Source organism: Artemia franciscana, chromosome 17 (assembly GCF_032884065.1).
Source record: "Artemia franciscana chromosome 17, ASM3288406v1, whole genome shotgun sequence".
Taxonomy (NCBI): domain Eukaryota; kingdom Metazoa; phylum Arthropoda; class Branchiopoda; order Anostraca; family Artemiidae; genus Artemia; species Artemia franciscana.
In genome coordinates, this window is record NC_088879.1 from 31,824,189 (window position 1) to 31,849,772 (window position 25,584).

At 34.7% G+C, this 25,584-nt stretch overlaps 1 protein-coding gene across 2 annotated transcripts in view; it reads left to right on the forward strand.

Annotated features, from left to right (window-relative positions):
• The window catches only part of LOC136038145 (zwei Ig domain protein zig-8-like), a 108,388-nt gene that overhangs the window by 38,277 nt on the left and 44,527 nt on the right, over positions 1-25,584 (forward strand). Inside the window, exons 2-3 of one of the 2 annotated variants that reach the window (XM_065721185.1) lie at positions 3,963-4,241; positions 19,504-19,682. The exons of the other annotated variant lie outside the window; for it this stretch is intronic. Of the exons in view, the coding sequence (XP_065577257.1) occupies positions 4,175-4,241; positions 19,504-19,682 (246 nt within the window). The 5' untranslated portion in view covers positions 3,963-4,174. The remainder of the gene's footprint in view (positions 1-3,962; positions 4,242-19,503; positions 19,683-25,584) is intronic. 2 annotated transcript variants of the gene reach the window in all.

Genomic DNA, 25,584 nt, shown 5'->3' on the forward strand with positions numbered 1-25,584 from the left:
ACAGGGTGATAATTCCCTTCTTTTTGGTGAAAGATATTTTCTTTTTAACTTAAAACATTACAGGCATATGCTCTTGGGCACGAAATTAGTGGAAAGATAGAGGGAGTCTTGAAAGTTATCAAGAAATTTTCCTGAAGGGAGGAGGCATTTGTTACGAGGATATCCTTTTATCGATTGAAAAAAAAAATAGTTTTTGATTGAAACATATTCATTAAGAAAATTGGCTTATTATGGTAATTCAAAACACATTTTTGTCACAACAACTCAATCTTGAGCGAGAATTCTGATTTCAATAATTTTGATTTTAGCGATCTTTGCATTAATCTCGATGGTATTATTCGTTCCCTTTACTCTTCTGATATATACGTTAACTAGTTTTACGTTCAATATAGTAAAACGTTATATTTTAGTATTGGACGAAAACAACTTAACCATATTTACATTTTTTTTTTTTTACCTGTTAGCTTTTAATTTGTAAACTGACTGGGTAAACTTGGATATATGCTTAAGAATAATTTTTAAGCCTTAAAAATTACCTTAGAGATGACTTTAAAATCTATTAGAAATTAATTAATAATCCTGTCGTAATAATGTACATCTTGAGGGAGTTCAGCGGATATCTTTATCGAATTGCTTTCCTATCCCCACTTGGAACATTATTAGTACATCCTCTATGCTTTTCCCCACGGTATTATCCCCTCCAAGAATATTCTGGTAAGTTTCAATTCCTTCAGGTATAGATTTTTCTCAGAGGTCCTAGTTTAGCGTACCTTCTCGGCATCGGAAACAAAACAACTCCGACAAATTTACTACCAGTATTCAAATTATCTCTTCAGGCTCTCACCTTGATAAATCTTAGGTCACCAGGAGATTTAAAATCAAACAATCTGGGGCTGGTAATAGCAGATACATTTAAGAACATTGTAACGGATGAATAGATGTACATGGTTTTACAATTTAAGTAGGAAATTTGTCGCTTTTCACGAGTTATTAATCTGCTCGTACTAGGTTATGAATTTCGGTTTTGACGATAATAGACAATAATCTGCATTTCTCTTTTTTATCCCATTTTATATTATACTCTACTTTGAATTTATATTTATGACGGGTCATAGATAATTTCAGTCTAGTTTGGTTAAGTAATAGCTTCTAAAGCCAAAGTTTCATTTTTTCAGTTCAGAAGTGACTTTGATACGATTTTTATGCCTTAGAGCTAATGTTCAAGCTGTAGAAATGACATGAAAGGGTGTATTAAACGGAATAACTTTTGTAATCCCTTTCTTATGTATTATTAAAATTATCTATGTACAGAAAAGTATATTATCGTCAAACATGAGTCTATTTGCAAAACTCAGTATTTGTCGATTGTTAGGGGGGCGGAAAGGTTAAATTAATGTAGCAGAATCACATACAAACAAACAATCATGGGAAAATGCGTTTCAACGAAAGCTGATAAAATAAAATGGAATACACAGTAAAAAGCAGAAAAGAAATAATTGAGCCCCATTTAATAATTTGAACGGTTGTTAGACTCTTTGGTCGTACACTGAAAAGGTATGCATTATACATCATCAAACAGTTTTTGGTAACGAACTGTAGTAAGGTGCGATTCGGCAAAATAGCAACCGAAACTCTAAAAAACTGAATATTGATACCAATAAATACATCAAAAGAATCTTGTTTTATGTTGATTTTAAATATATCAAGTTTTGTCAAGCTTAGTCTTACCCATCACGCATCTTACCTAAAGTTACGACCCTGAGAAAATTTGCCTTAGTTTGGAAAATGCAGACCCCTAAAAGTCATAGAATCTTAACGAGAATCACACCACCAGATTCAGCGTATCAGAGAACCCTGCTGTAGAAGTTTATTCCGTTTATGAAAGGGGTTAAAAAGTAAGGTGATGAGAAAGAGTCAAACTTTAGCGTATAGAGCGGGGTGTTGATGAGGGGACCATCCCTCTCAAATACAGAATAGTTTCTGTTCGTCTTAAGTTCTTATGTCATTGCTTACTTTCAATTGAAATTTTTTTTTTTTAATTTAATCTTATAAAAGATTCAGCTTTCAATAGTTCAAGTTTGGCATTTGAGGCAGTTTAAGGTAGGTAGCTATAGACGAAGGTAGCTTTTGATATAGATGTTTCTTAGGTCATAGACTGAAAATTTATGCATTATGCTTCACCTGACAAAAGAATCAGCTTTCAATAGATTAACTTTGTCATTTGGTCTATTGGCTAGGCTTATGGCCAGCCAAATGGCTAGGTGTATTGATTATTTTAAAGTTGAAATTTTAAACCTCTTTCTATGTTAAACATATTCAAAAGTCAGCGTTTAAATTATTTTAAATCTCTGAAATGATATTCTTAAGGTTTATAGATAACATGGGAGTCCGTGTAAGGTGAATAATATTCTTGGCATAATAACATGATCTTCAGTGAGTATGTATATTTCTTTGTCAAAATGACTTCTATCCAGAGTTAAGGGCTCTTGAATGGGTCTCTGTGGTAACCGTTACAGTATTACTCTTTCCTTTTATAAAAAGAAAAGGAAAAAAAGAAGAACATAATCTCTTCTTGGCTTCTTATTTATTTCAGCCATTATTCGTATCATCATATGAAGGCGAGCACAATTTTACATGGATACATGACCTAGATCATAGGCCAACTACAGTCGTAAATCCAATAAATAAATCGCAAATACTCATCATAAACTATAAATCCAATAAAAAAAAATTCTAAGCGACTATTTCTATCTTTATATCTATTTCTCATACATATATCTCACTTACAGGACTTTATACTACTTAAGCTTTACTTTTTCTTCATTATTAATTAAGCACAATACAGGTGGGAACACTGAGGGGATCCAAGCACTAATTCCCCTTGCTTTAAATTCTTTTTGTTTAATTCTAAGGGAATTGCAAATGTCACAAACTCCTTTTGTCACATCATCTGTCATATAGATATAAGGGGATTCACGTCCGAATACTCTTTCGAGCGGGTTTTCACGTAATTTCTTGTTTCCCTGAAGCATACAGAATTTTTCTTTATCATCCTGAAGCTGGATTTTGATAAATCTATCCGTAAACTCAAGTAGCTCAAATCGGATATTAAATCCAAGGTGGGAAAGTAAGGTATCAACATGGTCTTTAGCCCTTGATTTAGATTCACTTTTAATGTTCCGTATAATAACATTCCTTCTTCTATTCATGTTTTCTATCATAAGGACTCTAGATGCTAATTCACCCAAACCAGGCTCCTTTTCAATTTGGTTTCGTAATGCCGATATTTCCTGATTGATACTAGATAATTCATTTGCTTGGGCCGTTCTTGCTAATTCTAGATCTTCCACGCGAGATTTTAGGGACTCTAAACCAGATTTAATCTCAACGAAATCCATTTTTATTTCTAAGACATCACTTTTAATTGCTTCGACTATTTCAAGGATTTTATCTAACTTTGAGATATTATTAGTCGACTCTGTGGATCCTCTTGAATCCTCTAAATCACTTTGTCTTGATCGCTTTTCTTAACCATATTTATTTTCACTAATATTTATAATTTTCAAAAAATAGATAAACAAACGCCCAAGATAATTCACATCCAATTTTGTACAGCGCTCGCAAAAACGATGCTATTACTCCGAATTCATTGAAAAAATATCAAAGAATTTACTTGTCAGAGTTAATCCAGCTGATAATTGTATTGTGCAAATACAGATGTTCACTGAATGAATGTTAGTTCAGTACTGTCTATATTGATGTGTTATCTTCCCAATGTTTTGGTATCTTAAAATATATCTTTTGTCCTTATTCTGACGGTATTTCCTCTGCCACAACTGCTCTGATATATGCCTATCCTTTTAAACATAGAATTTTACATATATGGATTTAAGTTAAACATATTGACATTTATTGTCAGATTAACCTTCAAATCTGGAAGCTTATTGTGTCTTCTTTTTCAGTAATCCTTCAACCTCCAAAAGGAAAGCGTGAATGAATATAACTAGATGATAACTAGAATGAATTCAAAAGGATGAAACCAGAATCAGATGGAAATTCTGTATCGGGTCTTGTGAAATTATTTGGTAATCAGTAATTATTGGTAAATGGTAATTTTGTGAAATCAGAAAGTGCATCTGCTAAGGGTGAGAACATCTAAAATGGACTTCTGAAAATGCAGATTTGTTTTGGAATTATTTATTGGATCATAATATTCGGCTTACAGTGTCAAGAATTAATTGGTAAGTATTTTTCTTTACTTTTTAACTCAATTAAATATAAGTGATGTTAAAAAAAATAATAGTAAATAGATAGAAGCGAAAACAAAGCCAACTCAAAGAGCAGAAGAGAAAATGTAGAGACATCTTCATCAGGATTAAAATGATTGAAAGAAGTTATATAGGGTAATCGCATATGAAGTATAACTACGGATAATTTAAGCTTGAAATAGGAACGAATGGGAAAATATTTTTTTCTTAAATGTTTTACACTGTGAAAAATCGGAAAAGCGGCCTGTACTAAGGACTGTAGTGAAATAAAGGGAACACCTACAAAAAAATGCGAACAAAACCATCTCCTTTTTTTACTGGCCTTCATTTTCATACATGAGAATCATCCTAAAAAATTTAGCACTATTACTCGAAGTACCGCACACGAAATCTAACCAGCTTTAAAGAATGTGGGATTATTTTCTACCCCCAAGTTTCATCCCGATCTCTCCACTCTAAGCGTTTCCAAAGATTTCCGATTTCCCCTCCAACTCCCCCCAATTTCACCAGATTTGGTCAGGATTTAAAATAAGAGCTTTGAGACATGGGTTCCTTCTAATTATCACATTTCATTAAGGTCTGGTCACCCGTTCTTAAGTAAAAAATACCTAAATTTACTGGTTCCAGATTAACGCCCCCTCCCAACTCCCCCAAAGAGAGCAGATCCGTTCGAATTATATCAATCTAGTATCTAGAACTTGTTCTTATTCTTCACATCAAGTTTCATCCTGATCTCTTCTATCTAAACGTTTTCCAAGATTTTCGGTTTCCAAGATTTTCGGTTTCCAAGATTTCTGTTTCCCCCTCCTACCCCTTATGTCCCAAATCCATTTTGAATTGAAAATGGAGTATCTGAGACATAAAATCATTCTATATATCAAGTTTCATTAAGATACAATCACCCGTTCGTGAGATAAAGATACTTCAATTTTCACGTTTTCCCAGATTTACGGTTTTACCCCTCCAACTCCCCCCAATATCACCGGATCTGGTAGTGATTTAGAGTAATTGCTCTTAATCGCAAGATCTTCTAAATATCAAATTTCATTAAGATCTGATGACCCGTTCGTAAGTTACAAAAACCTCATTTTATTTTTTTCCAAATTACCCCCCAACTTCCATAAAGAGAGAGGATCTGGTCTGGTTGTGTCTGTCACGTATCTTGAATTTGCGCATATTCTTCCCACCAAGTTTCATTCTGATCTCTCCACTCTAAGCCTTTTCCAAGATTCCCGGTTCCCCCCACCCCCATCTCCCCCAACGAAACTGAATCCGGCCGGGATTTAAAATTAGAGAAACGAGTTACTTTTCAAAGATTATAGGTTTCCTCCTCCAACTCCTCCCAATGTCACCAGACCCGGTCTGAATTTAAAATAAGCTCTCTGAGACATGATATCTTTCCTTCTAAATATGAAATTTCATTAAGATCTGATCACCCATTCATAATTTAAAAATACCTCATTTTTTCAAATTTTTCCAAATTAACCGTCTCCCACTCCCCCCAGATGGTCGAATAGAGGAAAAGACTATTTTTAATTTAATCTCGTCAGGTACTTCATACGCCTGCCAAATTGTCCTAGCTTATCTGGAAGTGCCTAAACTAGCAAAACCGGGACAGACAGACCGACAGACAGATCGAACGACAGACTGACAGAATTTGCGATCGTTATATGTCACTTGGTTAGTACCAAGTGCCATAAGAACCTAAAAAATGGCTAATAATATCGAAGTCTTATTTACATATTTTCAACCGTTTGTCATGGTCTCTCCTTTAGTTCTTCTTTTTCTGTGCATGTAACTCCCTTGTATTCTATGATGAGCATATAGCTTTATCATTTTAATTATTAAAAAGTATGGCCCAAAGAAGAAAAAGTGAAAAAAAAGACCAATATTTTTCATTTCTAAACTTATTCGTTCTGTACACGGAAAAACAGTTCCTTGTCTACCCGTTAAAAATTTTGTGGTAACAAACTGTAAATAGGAAATCACTTTGGCTAACAATAACCAAAACTCTAAAATAAGGAGTTTTGGTAACAATATGTACATCAAAATGGTTGAATTTTTACCACGACTCTAAATATATAAAAAATTATTTATTTTAAAGTCAATACTAAGAATGCAAGAGCCTTGGAAATCTTCACGAGTTCTGAAAAAAAATGTAAAACAGCCTTAAAAGAGGAGTGACTATCATCAAAGTTAAAGCTTCAAAGTAATCATATCAGAGAACCCTGTCAAAAAGATTTCAAGCCCCTCTCTTCAAAAAATCAAAGTTTTTAATTTTCTCCGAAATTAATCACGGATGTGTGTTTGTTCTCCCAGAGTCGATGGAATCGAACCAATGGTTTTGAATATCGGAAGAGGACTCATTCGAACGGAAATTGATTGGTTCTAATGCATTTATAAGTAGCAAAAGATATTACGCTACTACAAAGTAGCGTTTCATATACATTGTTTCAAGTAAAATGTAAATAATGCTCTGCTTTTAGAAGGCTTAGGGGGGGGGGCGTTAGTCCGACTTTTGTTTTCTCTTCGCTTTAAATTTGATTATTCATTTTATTTCTGCTTGTCTCATCATTACCTTGTTACAAAAGCCTATTTTGGATTTAGTACTTTCTAAAATACCTTCGGGAAATAAAAATAGGCAATATAGGGAATGTTATTCATAAAAAAGGATGAAATGTGGTTAACAGCTTAAGCATTTTTTTATTACGATAGCCTAAATAATGATTGAATATTTTCTGAAACACTTTTGAGAACGCGAAAAAGTAGATTTATGAAGTGAACCATTCGATTGAAATTTGCTGAAGAGCCTTGTCGCTGTTGTGCAACAAAATCATATAATATAATGAGTGCTTTCTAAAATGCAGAAATCACAAAATGGTTGAGACAGAAAGTGGGATTCATATATTTTTTCGGCATGAGAGTCGATTTGCAGGGGGACTGATCTGAACACTGGTTGAGATAAACTGGGGTGGTGTTTAACAAAATTGTGGTAAACAGGAATTGAGTTGTATGGGGTTTGAGTTAAACTGGGTTTAAGTTGAGCGAAGATTGTGGTATATGGGTTGAGTCAAACGGGGTTGAGTTAAACAAGTGTTCAGTCGCATGAAAAACATTTTTTGTTTCAGGATTCATGTTTTGTTTTCGCAGCTTGATCTTCTTTTTGTATCTTAAGATTTTATTGAGCGTCATTTTCCACTCACTCATTTATAAATTAACCTGACACATCAAGTTTTGCCGTCAGTATGCTAGGGTTTTATATTTTTTGTTAATTAATATATTTTGTTAACACATCGTTTATCAAAGAAGAAAAAAGAGTTGAAATGCATTCAAAAGCTCCGTCATTACCGTTATAGAAGCTTGTGTTGGTCTTAGGTGCTATATTTCTTTGCTGCAAATCCCTGCTTAGTTAAATTAGACGCGGAATGAGGTCCATGGGAACGAAAATGCCATTATTACTAAATTGAAAAGACCCAGGAAAACATAAAATGAATATGGAGAAGGACAGATTTTTGATTTTATCATATATTAAAGTTAAGTTATAGTGTTTATAAAATAATCATGACCTTAGTCTTATTTCAGTCTTAGTCTTATGAATAATTTAACTCGATATTTATAGTCTATAAGTAGGCCTGTTTAAAATGAATAGAAAGTTCGATCTTCGAATAATATTTCAGGATCATCAGAAAAAAATTACTAGTTTAATTTTTGGGAGCAGCTGCTAATCAGAAAGAGATTTATTTGATATTTTATCCCCCTGAAACTGGATCAGTTTCAGAAATATTAGTAAAATAAATTTTAGTTTTCTTATAGAAATTAGGCAAGGTAGGTCCATAAATTAGAAACTGCTGTTCAAAAGGAAATATATCTCAAGTTTTGTTATATACAAAACTTGAAAATGTATATGTAAATAATATAGTATATATAGATAAACTTGGAAAATGTCAAGTATAATTCATATTAGAAAGTCATTTTTAAGGCATGAAAAAAAAATGTCAATAAAAAATCAGGCGAAAAAAGATGATCTAATAGTAAAATAGTCAAGCAAGTTTTGTAGTAAAAAAAGAAATAAAAAAAACTGCTGTGTCTATTTAAAATATAATAAGCGTGCGGTTGAATGTGGGGACACACTTTTATGATTGTAAAAAAAAAAAAAAAAGTCAAAATATAGCACATTGTCAACAGAACAGCTGAAAGTTGTGCAAATTTGAATATAACAAATATATAGCATTAATGTAAAAGAATATTTCAAAAGCGAGGAAACAAATTTGTGATCGATCAGGCCTTGACAAACGGTGAAAAGGCCTTGTCAACATTGTTTGTATGGACGTAGGTGTTTTAAGATGAACCTGTTGGATACTTTACACAAGCACGGATACTTTACATTGCGGATACTACGCAAGAAACTACACAGACTATTGTAATTGTCTAGCTATACATCCTGGAATGACTTTGATTGAAAAACCTGTCTTAATGCATAGTACGGGGGCCGCAGGATCCTAAACTTTTTATCGATTCTTTTTTGTGTTAAAAACCTTGGAAAAATGCTTGAACATCTTTCGCATCTTCATATCCAGACTTTGATATTTGGCGGGGGGGGGGGTTAGGGGAGGGTTAATTTCATCAAAACTGCAAAAAACGTCAGATCATGTAAAAAGACATTCTAACTGTAACAGGCCATTCCACCAGAACCACCTGTTAGATTCAAGTTCGTATTATTAGGGAGGGATATAAACGATATAAATTTTTTCTTGGTCTGGGGGCTCCCAATGCTAGGAGGGATTACCACTCGTATTACTCACCAAAGGGTTGACAAGACCTCAATATAAAGCATTTAATTATGGCAAATAATATTGGGGGTAGGAGGCATCCTTGTCTCACACCAGACTCAACGGTAAGCCAAAGGTATTCGTAATTATCAAGTCAATCCGACTTTCTGTGGTCATTTGTTTCTGACTCTTTAATCATTAAATGAAAAATGAAAAGTTTTTCCAGCTCAAAATAAGGAGAAACATTTAAGCTAAAAATTAATAGAAATTATTATTTTATGAGGGGGGCTTCCCCCTCCTCAACACTCGCTCTTCACGCTAAAGTTTTTCGGCACTTTTGAAAAAGTTACTTATTGTACTCCTTAAACAGCCCTTATCTTTCAGGAGTCATTTTCAATGAATTAAGACAAAATTTAAACTTCACCGTAAAGAGAAAAGCGTTGAGGAGGGGAAACCCCCGTCATATACGTAATTATTTCTGTTCGTTTTAAGTTCTAATGCTGCTCCTTACTTTGAGCTGAAAGAAGTTTTTTTTTAACTTCTGATCGTTTTTTGAACAATGCCGGGAAACATAGCGGAAAAATCCCCTTCTCATGGACATATCCTTGGACAATTCAATTCTGGTGAAAATTTACCCCCAACAATTAGGCTACCCTTAACATGTCCACGCGTAAAATTGATTCGGTAAAGAGAAAGCAAGAAATTTAAAGAAATTTCGTATAAGAATTCTGGTGAATTCCCACAGTACAAAATTTCTCCTGAAAATTTCTATCTCCTTTATAAATTCTCCCCGTGCAAAATACCCCCATGAGAAAATTTTTCCTTTCCTCCCCACCAGAAAAAAGCATGCATACTTCCAAATAACAAATACTAAAGCCTACTTAAATAATAGGTGAAAATTGTAACTTAAAGACACCCCAGGTGTTCTGGGGGTCATGTTATCTGCAAAGGCACAGTTATGGGGTCCTACAACTATTCTGAACAAAATACCTATCTAAAAATTTTGATCAGATGATTTTGGGGGGAAAGTGGCATGGGAGGGGGCCTAGTTGCCCTCCAATACTCTTGGTGATTTGGTCACTAGAAATTTTAATTTCCATTAGAATGACCCTCTCTCAATATTGTAGGCCAAGCGGGTCGGTATGATCAACTCAGGAAAAAAAACCAACAAGCAAATAAATACGCATCCATGATCTTTCTTCTTGCAAAAAATACAAGATTCCTCATTTTTGCAGATAGGAGCTTGAAACCTCTACAGTAGAGTACTCTGATACGCTTAATCTGATTTTGTGGTTTCAGATTCTATGACCTTTAGGGGTTTTATCTTTTTTTAAAAATCAGGCAAATTTTTCCAGGCTCGTAACCTTTAATAGGTACGACAAAACTTAATGAAACTTATATGTTTGAAATCTGTATAAAAATCGAATTCCTTTGATATAATTATTGGTATCAAAATTCGGTTTTTTTAGTTTCGGTTACTACTCAGCCGGGTTACTCCTACTGAGCCGCGTTACCACGAACTATTTGATAAGGTTTATACTGTAATAGGATACTAGGCAGTAGACCAATTCCTCATCACTTTTCACAGACTTAGGACCATCAGTTTTGGTTTGAGAAAGCTGATAGGGAACTTCTGGTCACCGTCTGGATGCAAACAAGGTGGGTGTCATTCAGGAACGATCCAAAACTACCATGTTACCAAACATACCTTAAGAGGCTGCAGTAGATGGCGACATCAAAGTATTCATGAATAAAAGTTAATATTTTTCGAAATGTACTATGTAGACTTAAGAGGGTAGTTAAGGAGTCAGTCAGCCTGAGGCTTTTGTAAGGAGACTATCTCCACTGAGGAATAACATAAGCTATGCCAGAAAAATGATCATTTACTTATTAAGTACGAAAGACGGCTGCCCAAAAATAGTCGCTTCTTGAGTTTAACACCCACAAGGTGGCAGAACTTTCACGATTTGTCCATGTTAGATATTGAAGTGATAGTTTTTCTCCAAATTGTAACTTGTGGTTGGTATTACCCGCCTTAACCTCTCTCCTATAGGGTATTAATGCCGGCTCCATAGCTTCTATCTTTCAACATAAATGATAAGGAATAATTACGCAAAATATTTAGGAAATATTTCCACCGATGAACCAATATTACAAATTAAACAAATATTTTGAAAAGCTCTTCGCTCCTCTCTTAAAGAACAAAAAGAAAGCAATGAGTTGGGTAAAGATAACCTTGACAAATTTAATCAAAAACCTTGAAAACTAAAATGGCTCCTTTTATAGTACATGTAGCTGGAAATGGAAAAAAACAAAACGCAAATAAATTAGAATTAGAACGCAAATTGGAGCATAAATTAAAGCACAAATGTTAGAATTTTTTGCTAGTTCTCATCTTAGCTAATCTGACATACCGTCCAAAAATAGTTGACTGCTTTAAATCTTAATTTTTCTGAGATGTATTTTGAGAGGATTTAGATTCAATAAGGCTATGGTAATTGGAACTCAAGGGAATTGCTCTTGTATTGCAGTGAATGCAAATTTTCCATGAATTGGCTTGCTTATTTGTCAGTCTCTATTGAATATTGTGGTGAGCTTTATGCTAAGAGAAAGTAAAATCGTGTGATAAAATGTAACAAACTCATAAGGGCTGTAAAAATAACCATAAACGGCCAAAAAAGAAATAATATTTTTCAGGCCTACGATGCAATTTCAAAGCTTTTTTAGTAGACGATCTATATTACTGTAATAGTAACTTATCACACAAATAATAACGTATCCTAATAAAAAATACATATTAACATGTAAAAGAAACTCTAAGTAACACTGATTCCCTGAGAATTTTGATTGTTATATCAGTATAAAGAATGAAAAAATTTCTAATTTCGTTTTTGTTTATTATTTAAAAATTTTTATTTTCATTTTTAAAATTTGTTTTGTTTTATTTATTTAATTTACATAGCCTACTTCAAACATTTTTGCCAGTTTTTCGAAGATACTAGTTCCGTCATCGAAAAAGTATGAAGCTTCTCAAAAAGGCAGCCTTATAGAAAATCAGGGTGATTATACTCTGAAAACTTGATATTCAATACTACCACGATTTTGCCCACATTTTCCGTGAATTCACCCTAAATGACAGAGTTTGCCTAATAGAAGTTAATATTTATATTACAACTTCAATAAAAAAAGAAAAATATTGTCTTTAACCCTAAGTAACACATCTAGAAATTTATTGCATATAATCTGACTTCTGATATTTTCCTGTATTTTTAGATTACACAAAACAATCACTTTACTTAAAGGAGAATCTAGTAAAGGGTGTTGGACAGGACAAGCTGAAAGATAAAGCATTTAAAGCATTTTTATATGGTTTTGACACATTATTCCATGCCCCTTTCTGCAAAATAACCCCTATCCCATGAATCATCTTTTAGGCCTTAAAATTGATAATTGAAGATTGTTTTACAGACAAATAAGCCACTAAACGGTAACATTTTTGAATGAGACCAAAATGCTTTTTTGCAGTTTAAAATTTTGCTAGCTATTAGTGATACTTTTGTCATAAAAAGAGTTACCTTAATGACTAGTCTGTTGCTTTTATAGGATACTTAGTGACTGACTGTTCACTTTAAGTTTTCGATATGATGGCTAGTGAAACACAACTGATTGTCTTATAAACTATTTTGTTAGTGTCTGTTAGTTACTTAATTACTTTTCAACTCTTAAAATAGTATTTTTATTTTTCCCTGTATGGGAGTTTTGTTTTAGTAAAGTGCTAACTATGCATAAGCCTAAACAGACGGGAGAAAATTTGAGCAATCAGTTTATTACCATTAATTGTATAGAGAAGTGCTGCGTAATCAGTATTTTTGTTCGTTTGAAATTTAAGTTTCTGTTTTTCAATCATAGGAATAACTTGCTTTTAGCTCTTTTTTATATAATTTTACCTCATTTTAATTTATGATAAAGCAAACATTAACACAAAAAGTAGGTTTTTTCCTATATTAGGCCATTATGACAAAAGGTTAAAGTTTGGCTTTAACCAAAAAATACTTCAGATAAAATATTAAGGATGTTTTCAAGATAAACAAATTCAATTGAGAATCAGCACTCAGTAGAAATGCAAAGGAATGTGAAGGAATTTATTCTGGATTCGAACGTAAATCCTCTTTTTTTTCCCTCAAGAAAATAAAATTCAAAGGAATTAAGTATTTGGAAACAGAATATAATATTAGCTAGGTCGAGAGCTAGAGAAACCATTTTCAATTGAAAACCTGAATGGTAATCTCTTTGAATTTTGTCAACAATCACCCTTATTATGTTTTAGTGAAAAGGAGTCTCTTGAAATTCTTAGGCAATGGTTCACAGTTTTTTGCTTCATATCTAGGCTTTTATTTATAACAGATTCTTCTTTTTCTTCTGTGGCTTTGCTTTTGTTTGTATTTTAGGTCTTCAAGGTCTGTCTAGCAGGCAAAAGCAGGGTAAAACATTTGTATTTTTTCCCAAATGCTCCTTAGCTGCATGCCATTGTTATTTTTCGTGATTTCATATAAACCGTATTGTCTTAGAATGCATCTTTTAACGTTATCCCTGCTTTAGGCCGCAGTTATTAAAAATTATTCCCGTAAGTTTATGATTCAGAGAAAACACGAAAATTTTCCAGTTGAATCTTAAATTTTAAACCAAGTTTCCCAACGATCTTTTGGAACAAGTATAAAGCGTTGTCAGCGCCTTAGATATTAATTCCTAATGACCGTAAAGTCAGCACTAAGAAGAAAAGTTTCTTTACCACACGATTCAGAAAACTCAAACTGAAAAACAGCTGTCTAGTGGCCAAATAAATCACTTTCATTGCTTTCCTGCTTATGGGATATCAAAGAAAGGTTAGACAGTTGACTTTAAAAAGCCTTTTCTTCTAATGTGGAAGTTTCCTAGGCCACTTAAATTAGTTCCCAGGATTTTTTCTTCTAAGGATATTAACCTGCAACTTCTATGAACTTTAAACTTTTGATGAATTGAAAAGAGAATGTTTGTTAGGATTTCTAACAGAAGTTTAAAACAGTTTAAAAAGAAAAAAACTAAAAAAAGGCTACAATGTGGGCATGGAAAGATGTTCTATAGTTTCAGCTGTTTTGAATCTAGTTTCTGCTTATAAAATCCAATTCTTCACAAGAAGTCTTTAATGCCAAAACAATCATGAGACAGTCATCCAACTATTAGAACATCCATCTAAACATGGGCCCAAAACATTTAAATCTAGCAATTTTATAAATATATATAATCGAAAGGGTTATATTTAGGGGTTAAATACCGATATTCAAGTGAGGTTCAACAAGTGGTGGCCACAAGTCTAAGAAAAAAAACCGAGTACAACTGAAGTTGGTTCTTCAATACCTAGCTCGGGTCCCTGTGGAACTAAAGAAAGGGCAGCAACTTCCGAATTAAGTTTCCCAAAAAATTATGAATTTTTGAAGAACAGGGTCCCTAGTTGCTACTTTTAGTGCTCAGAAAAATCAATAAAATAATGCAGAAGTTCTGACCCATACCTCCATGTGTAGAGGCTAATAGTAGGATCATTACTCAGCAAAACTATTTCACCAGGAGAGCAAGGCCCATGTTTAAAGCAAATTAATTTGGCAAATTATGGCACAAAATATGGCACAAATTTAAGTTGATCCTTTGCCTGAATATCCCAAAGAATAAAACATATGATGTCACAAGGTTAAATATTTAATTTTGCTAGAAAGTAGTGTTTGCTTCTCCACTTTAGGTACCAGGGACCGAGTCATCTATTATATTTTTTGTTGTTTTTCAAAGGGTACTGGAGCTTCCAAGTGGGAATCTCGACTTCAGATGCAAAGGAATATTGACCCAGGTACCAAAGGCCCGACTTAAGTGGGATCCAAATTGAACTTGGATTAAGTTTTTGCTCACTGGGTAATATGTACTCTAGTTTAAAATAAAAACATAAGAATACTATTAAAATTTATGATCCCTCACCTAGTGCGTTCTAAATTTTAGGTTTCTGTGAAAAAAAAGGATAAAACAGGACAAATTTCAGTTTCAATTTGTTCTCCTCTTCTTACAGCTTTTATGAGTTCGTCAATTATTAGTTCATCACGTTTGTGATGTAGGGTTTTTCTCATCTACTTTATTTACAGGGGGAAAGAATAATTTTGTTATTTCTTTATTAATTTTCAAAGGGTTCTGGGATTAGCAAAAAGCTATCCTGACTTTAGTTACTAAGTGGCAGTAACCCGATACCAAAGACCCGACGTCGATGAGAACCAAAATTGACATTGAAATCTTTTTTTTCTCATTGGTTAATATATATTCTATTTTAAAAATGACAAAGCATGGAAGATTTTAAAAACTATTAAAATTAATGATTCTTGACCTACTGAGTTTCAAATTTTAGGCTTCTATGAAAATTGGCTATCGATAAAAAATACAAATTTCAATTTTCATTTACTCTCTTCTTTGTAAAGCTTTCATGAGAGTGGTCAAAAGGACCGTGTTTCTAATATAAGGTGTGCCTCCCCCATGCCCTGTAATGTTCCAAACCTGTCATATGAAACTGAGTCAGCAATTTGTGCCACTCAGCATCATTATTTTTCAGTGATTCTAAATTCTGTACTTATATGAATAGAACACTAATGAGGAAATTTTTGCTGGAGGACCTACTGCCAGGAAATATCCTCATAAAGTTTGCTTTAGAGGTATGAATGGGGATTCTCTGAGATGTTGAAATCGGAAATGACTACAGAAATTTATTTTAATATAAGCAAAACTTTATTGGGTGACAAGCATCTCTTTGCCTTGGATGATTTCTTCATGTTTCATGTTGGAATTTTGCTTTTTATTTTCGCTAAGAATTCCCAATTCTTTCAAGTATTATCTTATACCATACAACTATACCAAGAACTTTTTTTTTTCGAAGTGCTTCCAAATTTTGCTATTATTATTATAATTATTATTAATTTATTACCCGTCAAAAACGGAAAAGACGAAGTGCATAAAAGAAAAAGAAAGAAAAGCACAAAAATTTAAATACACTTCCACTGCAAATATTATAAAATAACACTAGTCCAGGGGTGGTTGGGTCTTAAAACATTGGTACTGAATTTGGAGATTCTTCTCTCTATGGCCATGGAAGGGTTGGTGACCTTATATTTCCTGGAGATGTCGCCATTGCTGGGCCACAAAGGGAGACGCAGGAGAAACTTAACATATCTGTAAAATGTGCTGCAAATGGCTTTCTTTTCTGTAGCTGTGAATATTTTCAAGAAAGGAACCAGAGCGAGCAGATGGGGGGTAGCAAAAGCATTGTATAGCCGGGCAAGGAGAGGACGGTTGAAACGATACTTATTGGCAACAAGTATCGCTCGTAGACGGGAACAGAGGTGGTTTGTCAGTGATGAGCGTGTTATAGCGTTATTATTGAATTAATTTGTGTTTTGAATGAATTTTGCTTGTAGTCCTTTAAAATAGGCCTTTTTCGTGCAATCAAGAGCAGAATGAACACTTACACTGACCCGTATTTACAAACTAAAATCTTCGTATTTACTAAAGTATACCACAAGTTCTTTATGATTCCAATAAATTCCTATGCATCAAGAAATTGATTTTTTTCTTGTCTGAAAAATATAAACTATGAACCAAAATAGTTCAATGGTGAAATCCGAATCCGGGTTACTCCAAACTTACAGTTCTTTACCACGAACTGTTTGATTAAATAAAAAAAAATTGCTTTTTTTCAAATGGAAATAAAGTGCGATATGAAAACTTACCATGACCCTTTTTACGGTTCGAATAAGGTAATATACCGGTTACCCAGCAACACAAAAATAATTTGGACATTTGATTGAATTTAAATTTTAAAATTTAATTTGAATTTGATTCTCGGTTTGCTAGAATTTGAATAAAATATGCCACCGTAAAGTACACGAACCACAAATTCTGAAAATTTAAATTTTTGTATAACAACAGCCGCCATCTACTTTGTAACTGTTTTACAGAACCACGAACAGACAAGAAACAAGGAATAATTTTGGGTGTAAAAAAGTATCAATTTTTTTCTAGTATATGCTGAGTTTGATTAACAAGAGCTAAGAGCCCACATGGCATTTGTGACGAGGCCAGCCGAGCCGAAAGCCAAGAACTCAGATGTTATGAGCTCTAGCAAAATTCTAAGAATCAATAGATTGATTTGAAAGGAAAATCGGAGGCTTAATGCCAATCGGGATTTAAAATAAGAGCTCTGAGTCACGAGGTCCTTCTAAATATCAAAATTCATTAAGATCCGATCACCCACTCGTAAGTTATAAACGCCTCATTTTTCCTACTCTTTCCTCTCCCTTCAGTCTCCCAGATGGTCTAATCGGGGGAAACGACTTTATCAAGTCAATTTGTGCAGCTCGCGGACACGCCTACCAATTTCTATCGTCCTAGTACGTCCAGAAGCACCACACTCACCAAAGTACTGAACCCCATCCCCTAACTCCCCCCCACAAAAAAAGTGGATCCAGTACGGTTGTGTCAATCACGTATCCACGACATTTGCTTATTCTACCACCAAGTTTCATCCCGATTTCTCTACTCTAAGCGTTTTCCAAGATTTCCAGTTTTCCCCTCCAACTCCCCCCATGTCAACAGATTTAATCGGGATTTGAAATAAGAGCTCTGAGACATGAGTCCCTTCTAAACATCAAATGTCATAAAGAACCGGTCACCCATTCTCTAGTAAACAATTCCTCTATTTTATTATTTTTTTCATATCAACACCCCCAGCTCCTCCAAAGTGAACAGATCCGTTCCAATTATTTCAATCACGTATATAACTTGTGCTTATTCTTCCCATCAAGTTTCATCTCGACCTCTCCACTCTAAGCGTTTTCCAAAATTTCTGTTCCCCCCTCCAACCCCCTATGTCCCCGGATCCGATTTGAATTGAAAATAGAGCATCTGAGACATATGATCCTTCTATGTATCAAGTTTCATTAAGACCCGATTACCCATCCGTAAGATAAAGATACCTCAATTTTCATGTTGTCCAAGAATTCCGGTTTTCCCTCCATCTCCCCCCAATGTCACTGGATCTTGTCGGGATTTAAAATAAGAGCTCTGAAGCCCAAGATCTTTCTAATATCAAATTTCATTCAGATCTGATCACCCGTTCGTAAGTTGCAAATAGCTCTAATTTTTTCTAATTTTTCCGAATTACTCCCCCAATTCCACCAAAGAGGGTGGATCCAGTCCAGTTATGTCAGTCACCCATCTAGGACCTCTGCTTATTTTTCTCACCAGTTTCATCACGATCCCTCCACTCTAAGCGCTTTCCAAGATTTTAGGTTCCCCCCAACTCCCCCATGTCTCACCAGATCCAGAGCGGATCCGTTCTGGTTATGCCAGTCACGTATTTTGGACTTATTTTTATTCTTCTTGCCAATTTTCACCCTGATCTCTCTGCTTTAAGTATTTTCCAAGATTTCCGGTTCAAACCCCCCAACCCCCCTTAATGACTCAGGATCCAGTTGGGATTTAAATTAAGAGATCTGAGTTATGAGGTCCTTCTAAACATGGAATTTCATTAAGATCCGACCACTCCTTCATAAGTTAAAAATACCTCATTTTTTCTAATTTTTCAGAATTAACCCTCCTCCCAACTCCCCCAAACAGAGCAGATTCGTTCCGGCTATGTCAATCACGTATCTAGAACTTTTGCTTATTTTTCCCACCAAGTTTCATCCCGATCCTTCCACTCTAAGCTTTTCCAAGATTTTAGGTTCCCCCCTCCAACTCCCCCCAATATCACAGGATCTCGTCGGTATTTAAAAAAAGATTTCTGAGACACGAAATCCTTCTAAACATCGAATTTTATTAAGATCCCATCACCTCTTCGTAAGTTAAAAATACTTTTTTCTATTTTTTCCAAGTTAACCGGCCCCCACTCCCCCCCAGATGGTCAAATTGGGAAAAAAAACTATTTATAATTAAATCTGGTCCTGTCCCTGATAGGCCTGCTAAATTTCACCGTCCTAGCTTACCTGGAAGTGCCTAAAGTAGCCAAACTGGGACCGACAGCAGACCGACAGAATTTGCGATCGCTATATGTCACTTGGTTAATACCAAGTGCCATAAAAACCTTTCACAGTTACTAAAATAATTATTGTTTTTACTTATAACTGTGCTATTATTATTTTTAAGTAATTAACATCTTTAACTGAGAAAGTAAACGATCGTATATTTCTGTAACAAACCTGAAATATTGAAATTGTATACGATGTAAATACATTTTCTGAGTGATTGATTCTTAAAATAAATCCAACAGTTTTAAATATAGGAAAACCAAAATCTTAGTTTAAATTACATTTTAATTTTATTTACTTTCTTAAATAATCTTAAGTTATTTAATTAAATATAATCGAAATATCTAGATTCCAAAATAAGTAAAAAAAAAATTCTAGGTTCTGGTATAGCACAGGGAAAGGATTCTATTCCACTACAAGGACGCGAGTCAGACCCAAACCGGGACAGAGAAGGACCACAGCCTATATTTGATCCAAGGTCACATCGTAACATTACAGCACTGGCAGGGCAATCAGCTTACCTTGAGTGTCGAGTGTTTAATCTCGGAGGAAGGGCGGTAAGTAGCTTAACTTATAAGTTGTAGTGTACTTGTTAAATGATAATCAAATGAATATATAAGCATGTGAGCATATAACTGAGGTGATAAAAGTATGAGCTGCACGGAGCTGCACTGACAAAAGTTGACGGGATAAGGAAGTTCTTCGCATTTAAAAACCTTTTCTTATGTTGGTAATAGGGATTGACCTTTTTACGCATTAAGTCAGGATTAAAGGCAAACAGGCTGAGATGAAGATTTTTTTGGAAAAGACTTTGTCTTAAGTTAACCAGTTTTGGGCTTTGAAATTTTGAAAATGTGGAGAACCAAGATAGATAGATATAAATGGATACTTACCCCCCCCCCCCCAAAAAAAAACAAACAAAAAACACGGCCATGGCAACAAATGAAATTATTCTTTTAACACATAAATAGACAATCCAGCAGTCTCCACAAAATAAAATACATAAATAGAAAAAAAATAATAAATATTTCAGGTACCCTCCATCACTATACGTCATTCTCATTCAATATATTTGCAAAATTATCATTTGTTTCATTATTATTCGAAACAATTACCGAAACAAACCAATCATTTGACCCCGCATTGTTAGAGCATTAATCTTTTCTTAAATCTTGTAATTCACGACAAAGAGTTGTAAAGTCAAGAGCCATGAAGTTTTTCCCTGGAGTGATTGTACCGACACAATGGAGCTTGAAGATTAAGAGAGGGCTCATTCAAATGGAAATTAAATTATCTAATGCCCTTATTAAGTGACTAAGAAGATTTGAGGGCAACTAGCCTCCTTTCCACGCCCTTTTTTCTCCAAAGATATCTGATCGAAATTTTGAGATATTCTTTTGTTTAACAGAGTTAAAAAGTCCAATAACTACGTCCAACAGCCTCTGGGGCTGAAACCCCCTGGAACCCCTAAAGCCCTTGGAGAAAGGGGTTTTAAGTTATGGAATTTACCCATGGTTTGCACATGGTATTTTTTATTGGGAAATATACGGTAAGTCTTTGGGGAATTTTTTTTAGGAGAGGAGTATTTACCAGGAGTATTTTTCCATTAGAAGGGAAGTAAAATCCCTTCCTGGTTTGAAAAACTATCATAAATTATGTGAGTAAGATTAAAACTAAAAACCAACTGAAATTATTGCATATATGAGGGAGGTTACCTCTCCTCAATCCATTACTCTGTATGCTAAAGTTTGACTTCTTTGTATCAATGCCTTAAGAAACGACTGCTGAAACTCAAAGGTCGTTAGTTTGTAAAAAGAAGCTTTTTAAAAGCATTAAAAAACTTTATCGTAACGATCGGGAGACTGAGGAGGGGGTAACTCCCCTTACATAGAGAACAGTTTCCGATCTGTTTAAGTTTTAATTTTACTCCTTATTTCCAGTTGAATTTTTTTTTTTTTTATCAAATATCATAGCCCAAGACTTCCTTCCATTGTCAGCATGAGCTGCCACTCAAGCTTTATAAATCACTTATCAAAGTAATATTTTAAATATATTTCATTAATTTAATTTTAAATTATAGTCCAAAATATTCTTACCTTTTTTTACTTTTACTAATGGCAAAATAATTTTAATTTCAGTTACCTTTATAATTCATAGATTGTTAATGCGGTATTTTTACATTTTTTTCGTAAACACAAAATGTTAAGAGGATTAGGCTTGACCATCCAAGAAACCTGTCAAGGTTTTTTGAAGTCTCGGAAAATATAAACCAAGTACCAAAACACTTGAGCGGTATTTGAGGTCTCGCCTTGAAGAAGCCAAATAAATCCCTTTTAGGTAAAGATTAGAGACAATTTAGGAAACCTCTTTAATTGTAATAATTGAATTATAATTTTGACTTACAACAACTTGGGTTTGATTCAGTACAGAAAACTGATTTCTCTAATAAAGAGATTTGAGAAAATATATGTTCCACACTTCTTAATAAAACGTCCAAGAATTTGAAAAAAATTGGATATACGTTTGGAACTCTAGTTGATTTAGCTGATTTTAAACATATTTAAAGTCTTTTAGTTCTTCATGATATGTTCCACGAACTTTGGCTAATAGGTCCTAATGAAAATAGTTTGTAATTTAAATTAATAGTAATCGGACGTGTGATTAGTCATAGTAAGAACTGACACGGAAAGGGCTGGTGGTGGCAGTAGAAGTCGCGCTAAGACATGTGCAGGTCTAATTGGTCAAGAAGCCGGAATTTGTGACAGTAGTAGTCAAAGAAAGAATAATCGAGTGATAAATCGTCGTGGTACGATTAGATACTAGAATAATGGTGGTTGTAAGGTAGTGAGAGAATTCGGGGTAAAATTAGTCATTTTAGAATATTAGTGCTACAAGTAGTAGAAATACTAGCTGTATTATGACGCATTGTGGGAAACCGTGCCCTAATAATCACTTTAGCTGATTTTATTTTGTTTTACTTTTGGGCCTCAACAGTAGTGACAGCCCAATTACTTCCACTGGGCCCATAGCCACTACTATTTTCTTCTTCACCTTTAATTACGAAGAAGTTTAACAGTGATTCCCTTAAAACGCAGGTGTTTAAGATTTTCTTCAAGATGCAGGTGCTTGTTACATAAAAGGGAGTGTTTTCTTCAATGCAAGGGTGCTTGTTACGTAATTGTTTACCATTTATGAGGATGATGTAATCTTGCGTAACTTGCTAAAGGTCAGTCCTCGCCAGTCAAGGGGGAAACCCCGTTGGTAACTGAAAACTGCACACGCGTGGGTGTTACGTAATACTTTATGAGATGTTTTTTTCTGAAATACATTTTTCCTTCGAAGCGTTTTTTTTCAAGGCGTTCTTTTTCTTTCAAGTCGTTTTTTATTGTGCTCAAGGTGTTTTTTTTTCTTCGAGATATTTTTTCTTCGAGATTCTTTCTTCAAGATTTCTTCCTCAGAGAACCTTTATAATCCGATGGCAAAAAAACTTTCTGTCCACTGTAGAAATCGATCGTCTTACTTTCAGAAAATAACATCTGATGCATTTCAATATTTGTTAGTCTTTAATTTCGTATTTCCTTATTATTAAAAAGGGCATAGAATTTAAAGAAATTTCATGAATAAGCCTTTCCTTTGTTCTCTTCAACCAGTGGTTTTGTATATTTTCCCCTGTAAAATCAAAACCGTCTAAAACATACAAAAATTACCTTCTAAAAACAGAACAAGTCTCTTCTTGCATTTTAGATATGGCTCTAAAGTCTTAACATTTCTCCTTACCTTTAGCAAATCATATGATGTATTTCAGTAACATTTCGTCTTTAATTTTATATTTCCTTATTGTTAAAAAGGCATAGAACATAAAACATTTTCCCGAATGAGCCATCTATTTATCTCCAGCAATTTTGTAAAATTTGACTGCACGATTGCACCCTTTGGCACCAGTCATCATCACTTAAGTGATTTTTGCCGTTTGAATATCCCGATATATGTTTTTTATTTGAACAGTGGGAACATACCATTTCATTATTAGGTCATGATAGTCTATGGCAATTCCCAGTCAGTGGCTGGATTCTAGCACCTTCTGGCACACCTTATCATTCATAACGCATTTCAACCATTTTCTACAAGAAATGACCAAACAGAGCGTTACAAACGAAATTCAAATGTTTAAACTTAATGAAAAATTCCCAATATCGTTGCTTCTGATGACGCATGACAATTCATTCAAACTGGGCACAATATGGCTTCCCTCTGGCACACGTTGTCATTCCTAAGGCGTTTTGTGACGTTTGATAAACCTGAAAGAAATGTTTTTTAGAACACTGGGAATAGACCGTTTCATTAGTAGATCGTGATATTTTGTGACAATTCCTACCCCGTGACACTTTTTAGCTGGGTCTTGGCACTTTATAGCACACATTATTAGTCCTAAAGCATTTTTAGATATTTTCTTTATAAGAATAATTTTTAGCTCCAATCGTTTTTGGAAGCGTTGAAATACATGTTGTCTTAGATTTTCAAGAATCAACACACTTCACGCCCCACCTTAGCAATATATGGATGACCTGTGGCACCCTATAGCAGACATTATCATTCTTTAAAAAAATCCTAAGATATATCAGTACCAAACGGGAGACACCCACATACACAGAATCAGACACGCAAACTAGCAAAGTCCGACGCTTAGACAAAAACACTTACACAAACAGACAAAGTCTGACATAAGGGCAGAGAGAGAGAGAGAGAGAGAGAGAGAGAGAGAGAGAGAGAGAGAGAGAGAGAGAGAGAGAGAGAGAGAGAGAGAGAGAGAGAGAGAGAGAGAGAGAGAGACAGAGAGAGACAGAGAGACAGAGAGAGAGAGAGAGAGACAGAGAAAGAGAGAGAGAGAAAGAGAGAGTGAGAGAGAGAGATACCCACAGAGTCAGACACACGAACACACATGAGAGAGAGAGATACCCACAGAGTCAGACACACGAACACACAAAGACAAACACAGAGAAAGGCAAACACATGGTAAGATAAAAAGGCGAGGAGAGAAAGAGATACAAAAAAGCACACACAAGCAAACAGAGCCAGACACAGGAAAACACAAAGACAGACATACAAAACATACAAAAAGCAGCAAAGAGAGGGAGACAAAAACATAAAAACAAACAAACAAAGTCAGACACACAGATACACAAAGATAGACACAGAGACAGGCCAACACACAATCAGACACACAGGCACGAAAAACAGAGATTCAGACACACAAACACACATTGTCAGGCACACAGGCACCGAGAGAGAAAAACACACACAAAGATATAGAGTCAGACACACAGGTAAAGAAAGAAAGGCAAAAACCGCACAAATACACAGTCAGACACACAAACGCAGACAAAGAGACAGACGAACCCACAGTCAGAGACACATGCGTGGAGAGAGAGAGAGAGAGAGAGAGAGAGAGAGAGAGAGAGAGAGAGAGAGAGAGAGAGAGAGGGAGAGAGAGACAAAAAAGACGCAGAGTCAGACACACACACAAACAAAGACAAACACAGAGACAGGCAAACACATGGTTAAAAATACATGCGCGGTGAGAGAGAGAGACAAAAAAACACACACACACACAGAGTCAGACACATAAACACACAAATACAGACACAGAAACAGGGAAACCCATAGTCAGAAATACAGGCAAGGAGAGAGTGAGAGACAAAAACATACACAAACAGATAGAGTCAGACATACAAACGCACAAAAACAGACACAGAGACAGGCAATAACACAATCAGATACACAGTCAAGAGAGAGAGAGAGAGAGAGAGAGATGGAGAGAGAGAGAGAGAGAGAGAGAGAGAGAGAAAAAGAGAGAGAGAGAAAAACACCCACACAAGCACACACAGTCATAAACACGAACACACAAAGACAGATGCAGAAACAAAAACAGATAAGATCAGATAAACAGGTAAAGGGAGATAGACAAAAACACACATACACAAACACACAGAGTCAGAAACAAACATACAAAGACAGACACCGACACAAACAAACGCACGATCAAACACACAGATACGGTGAGAAAAAGTAAAAACACACAGACAAACAAAGATAGTCAGACAAACAAACACACAAAGACAGACACAGAAACAGGCAAGCCCACAGTCTGACACATAGGCACGGAGACAGAGAGAGACAAACACAAACACGCAAAAACACACCGAGTCAGACACATAAATAAACAATGAAAGACAATGAGACAAAAACACAAAAAACATACAGTCAGACACAAAATCAAACAAAGAAAGGCACAAAAAAGGCAAACACACAGTCAGGTACACAGCCACGGAGATAGAGAGACAAAAACAAACACAAACACACAGAGAAAGACACAGAGACAGGCAATCACACGGTCAGACAAACAAAATCAAAGAGAGAGAGAGAGAAAATACACACGAACACAAACACAGTTAAACACAC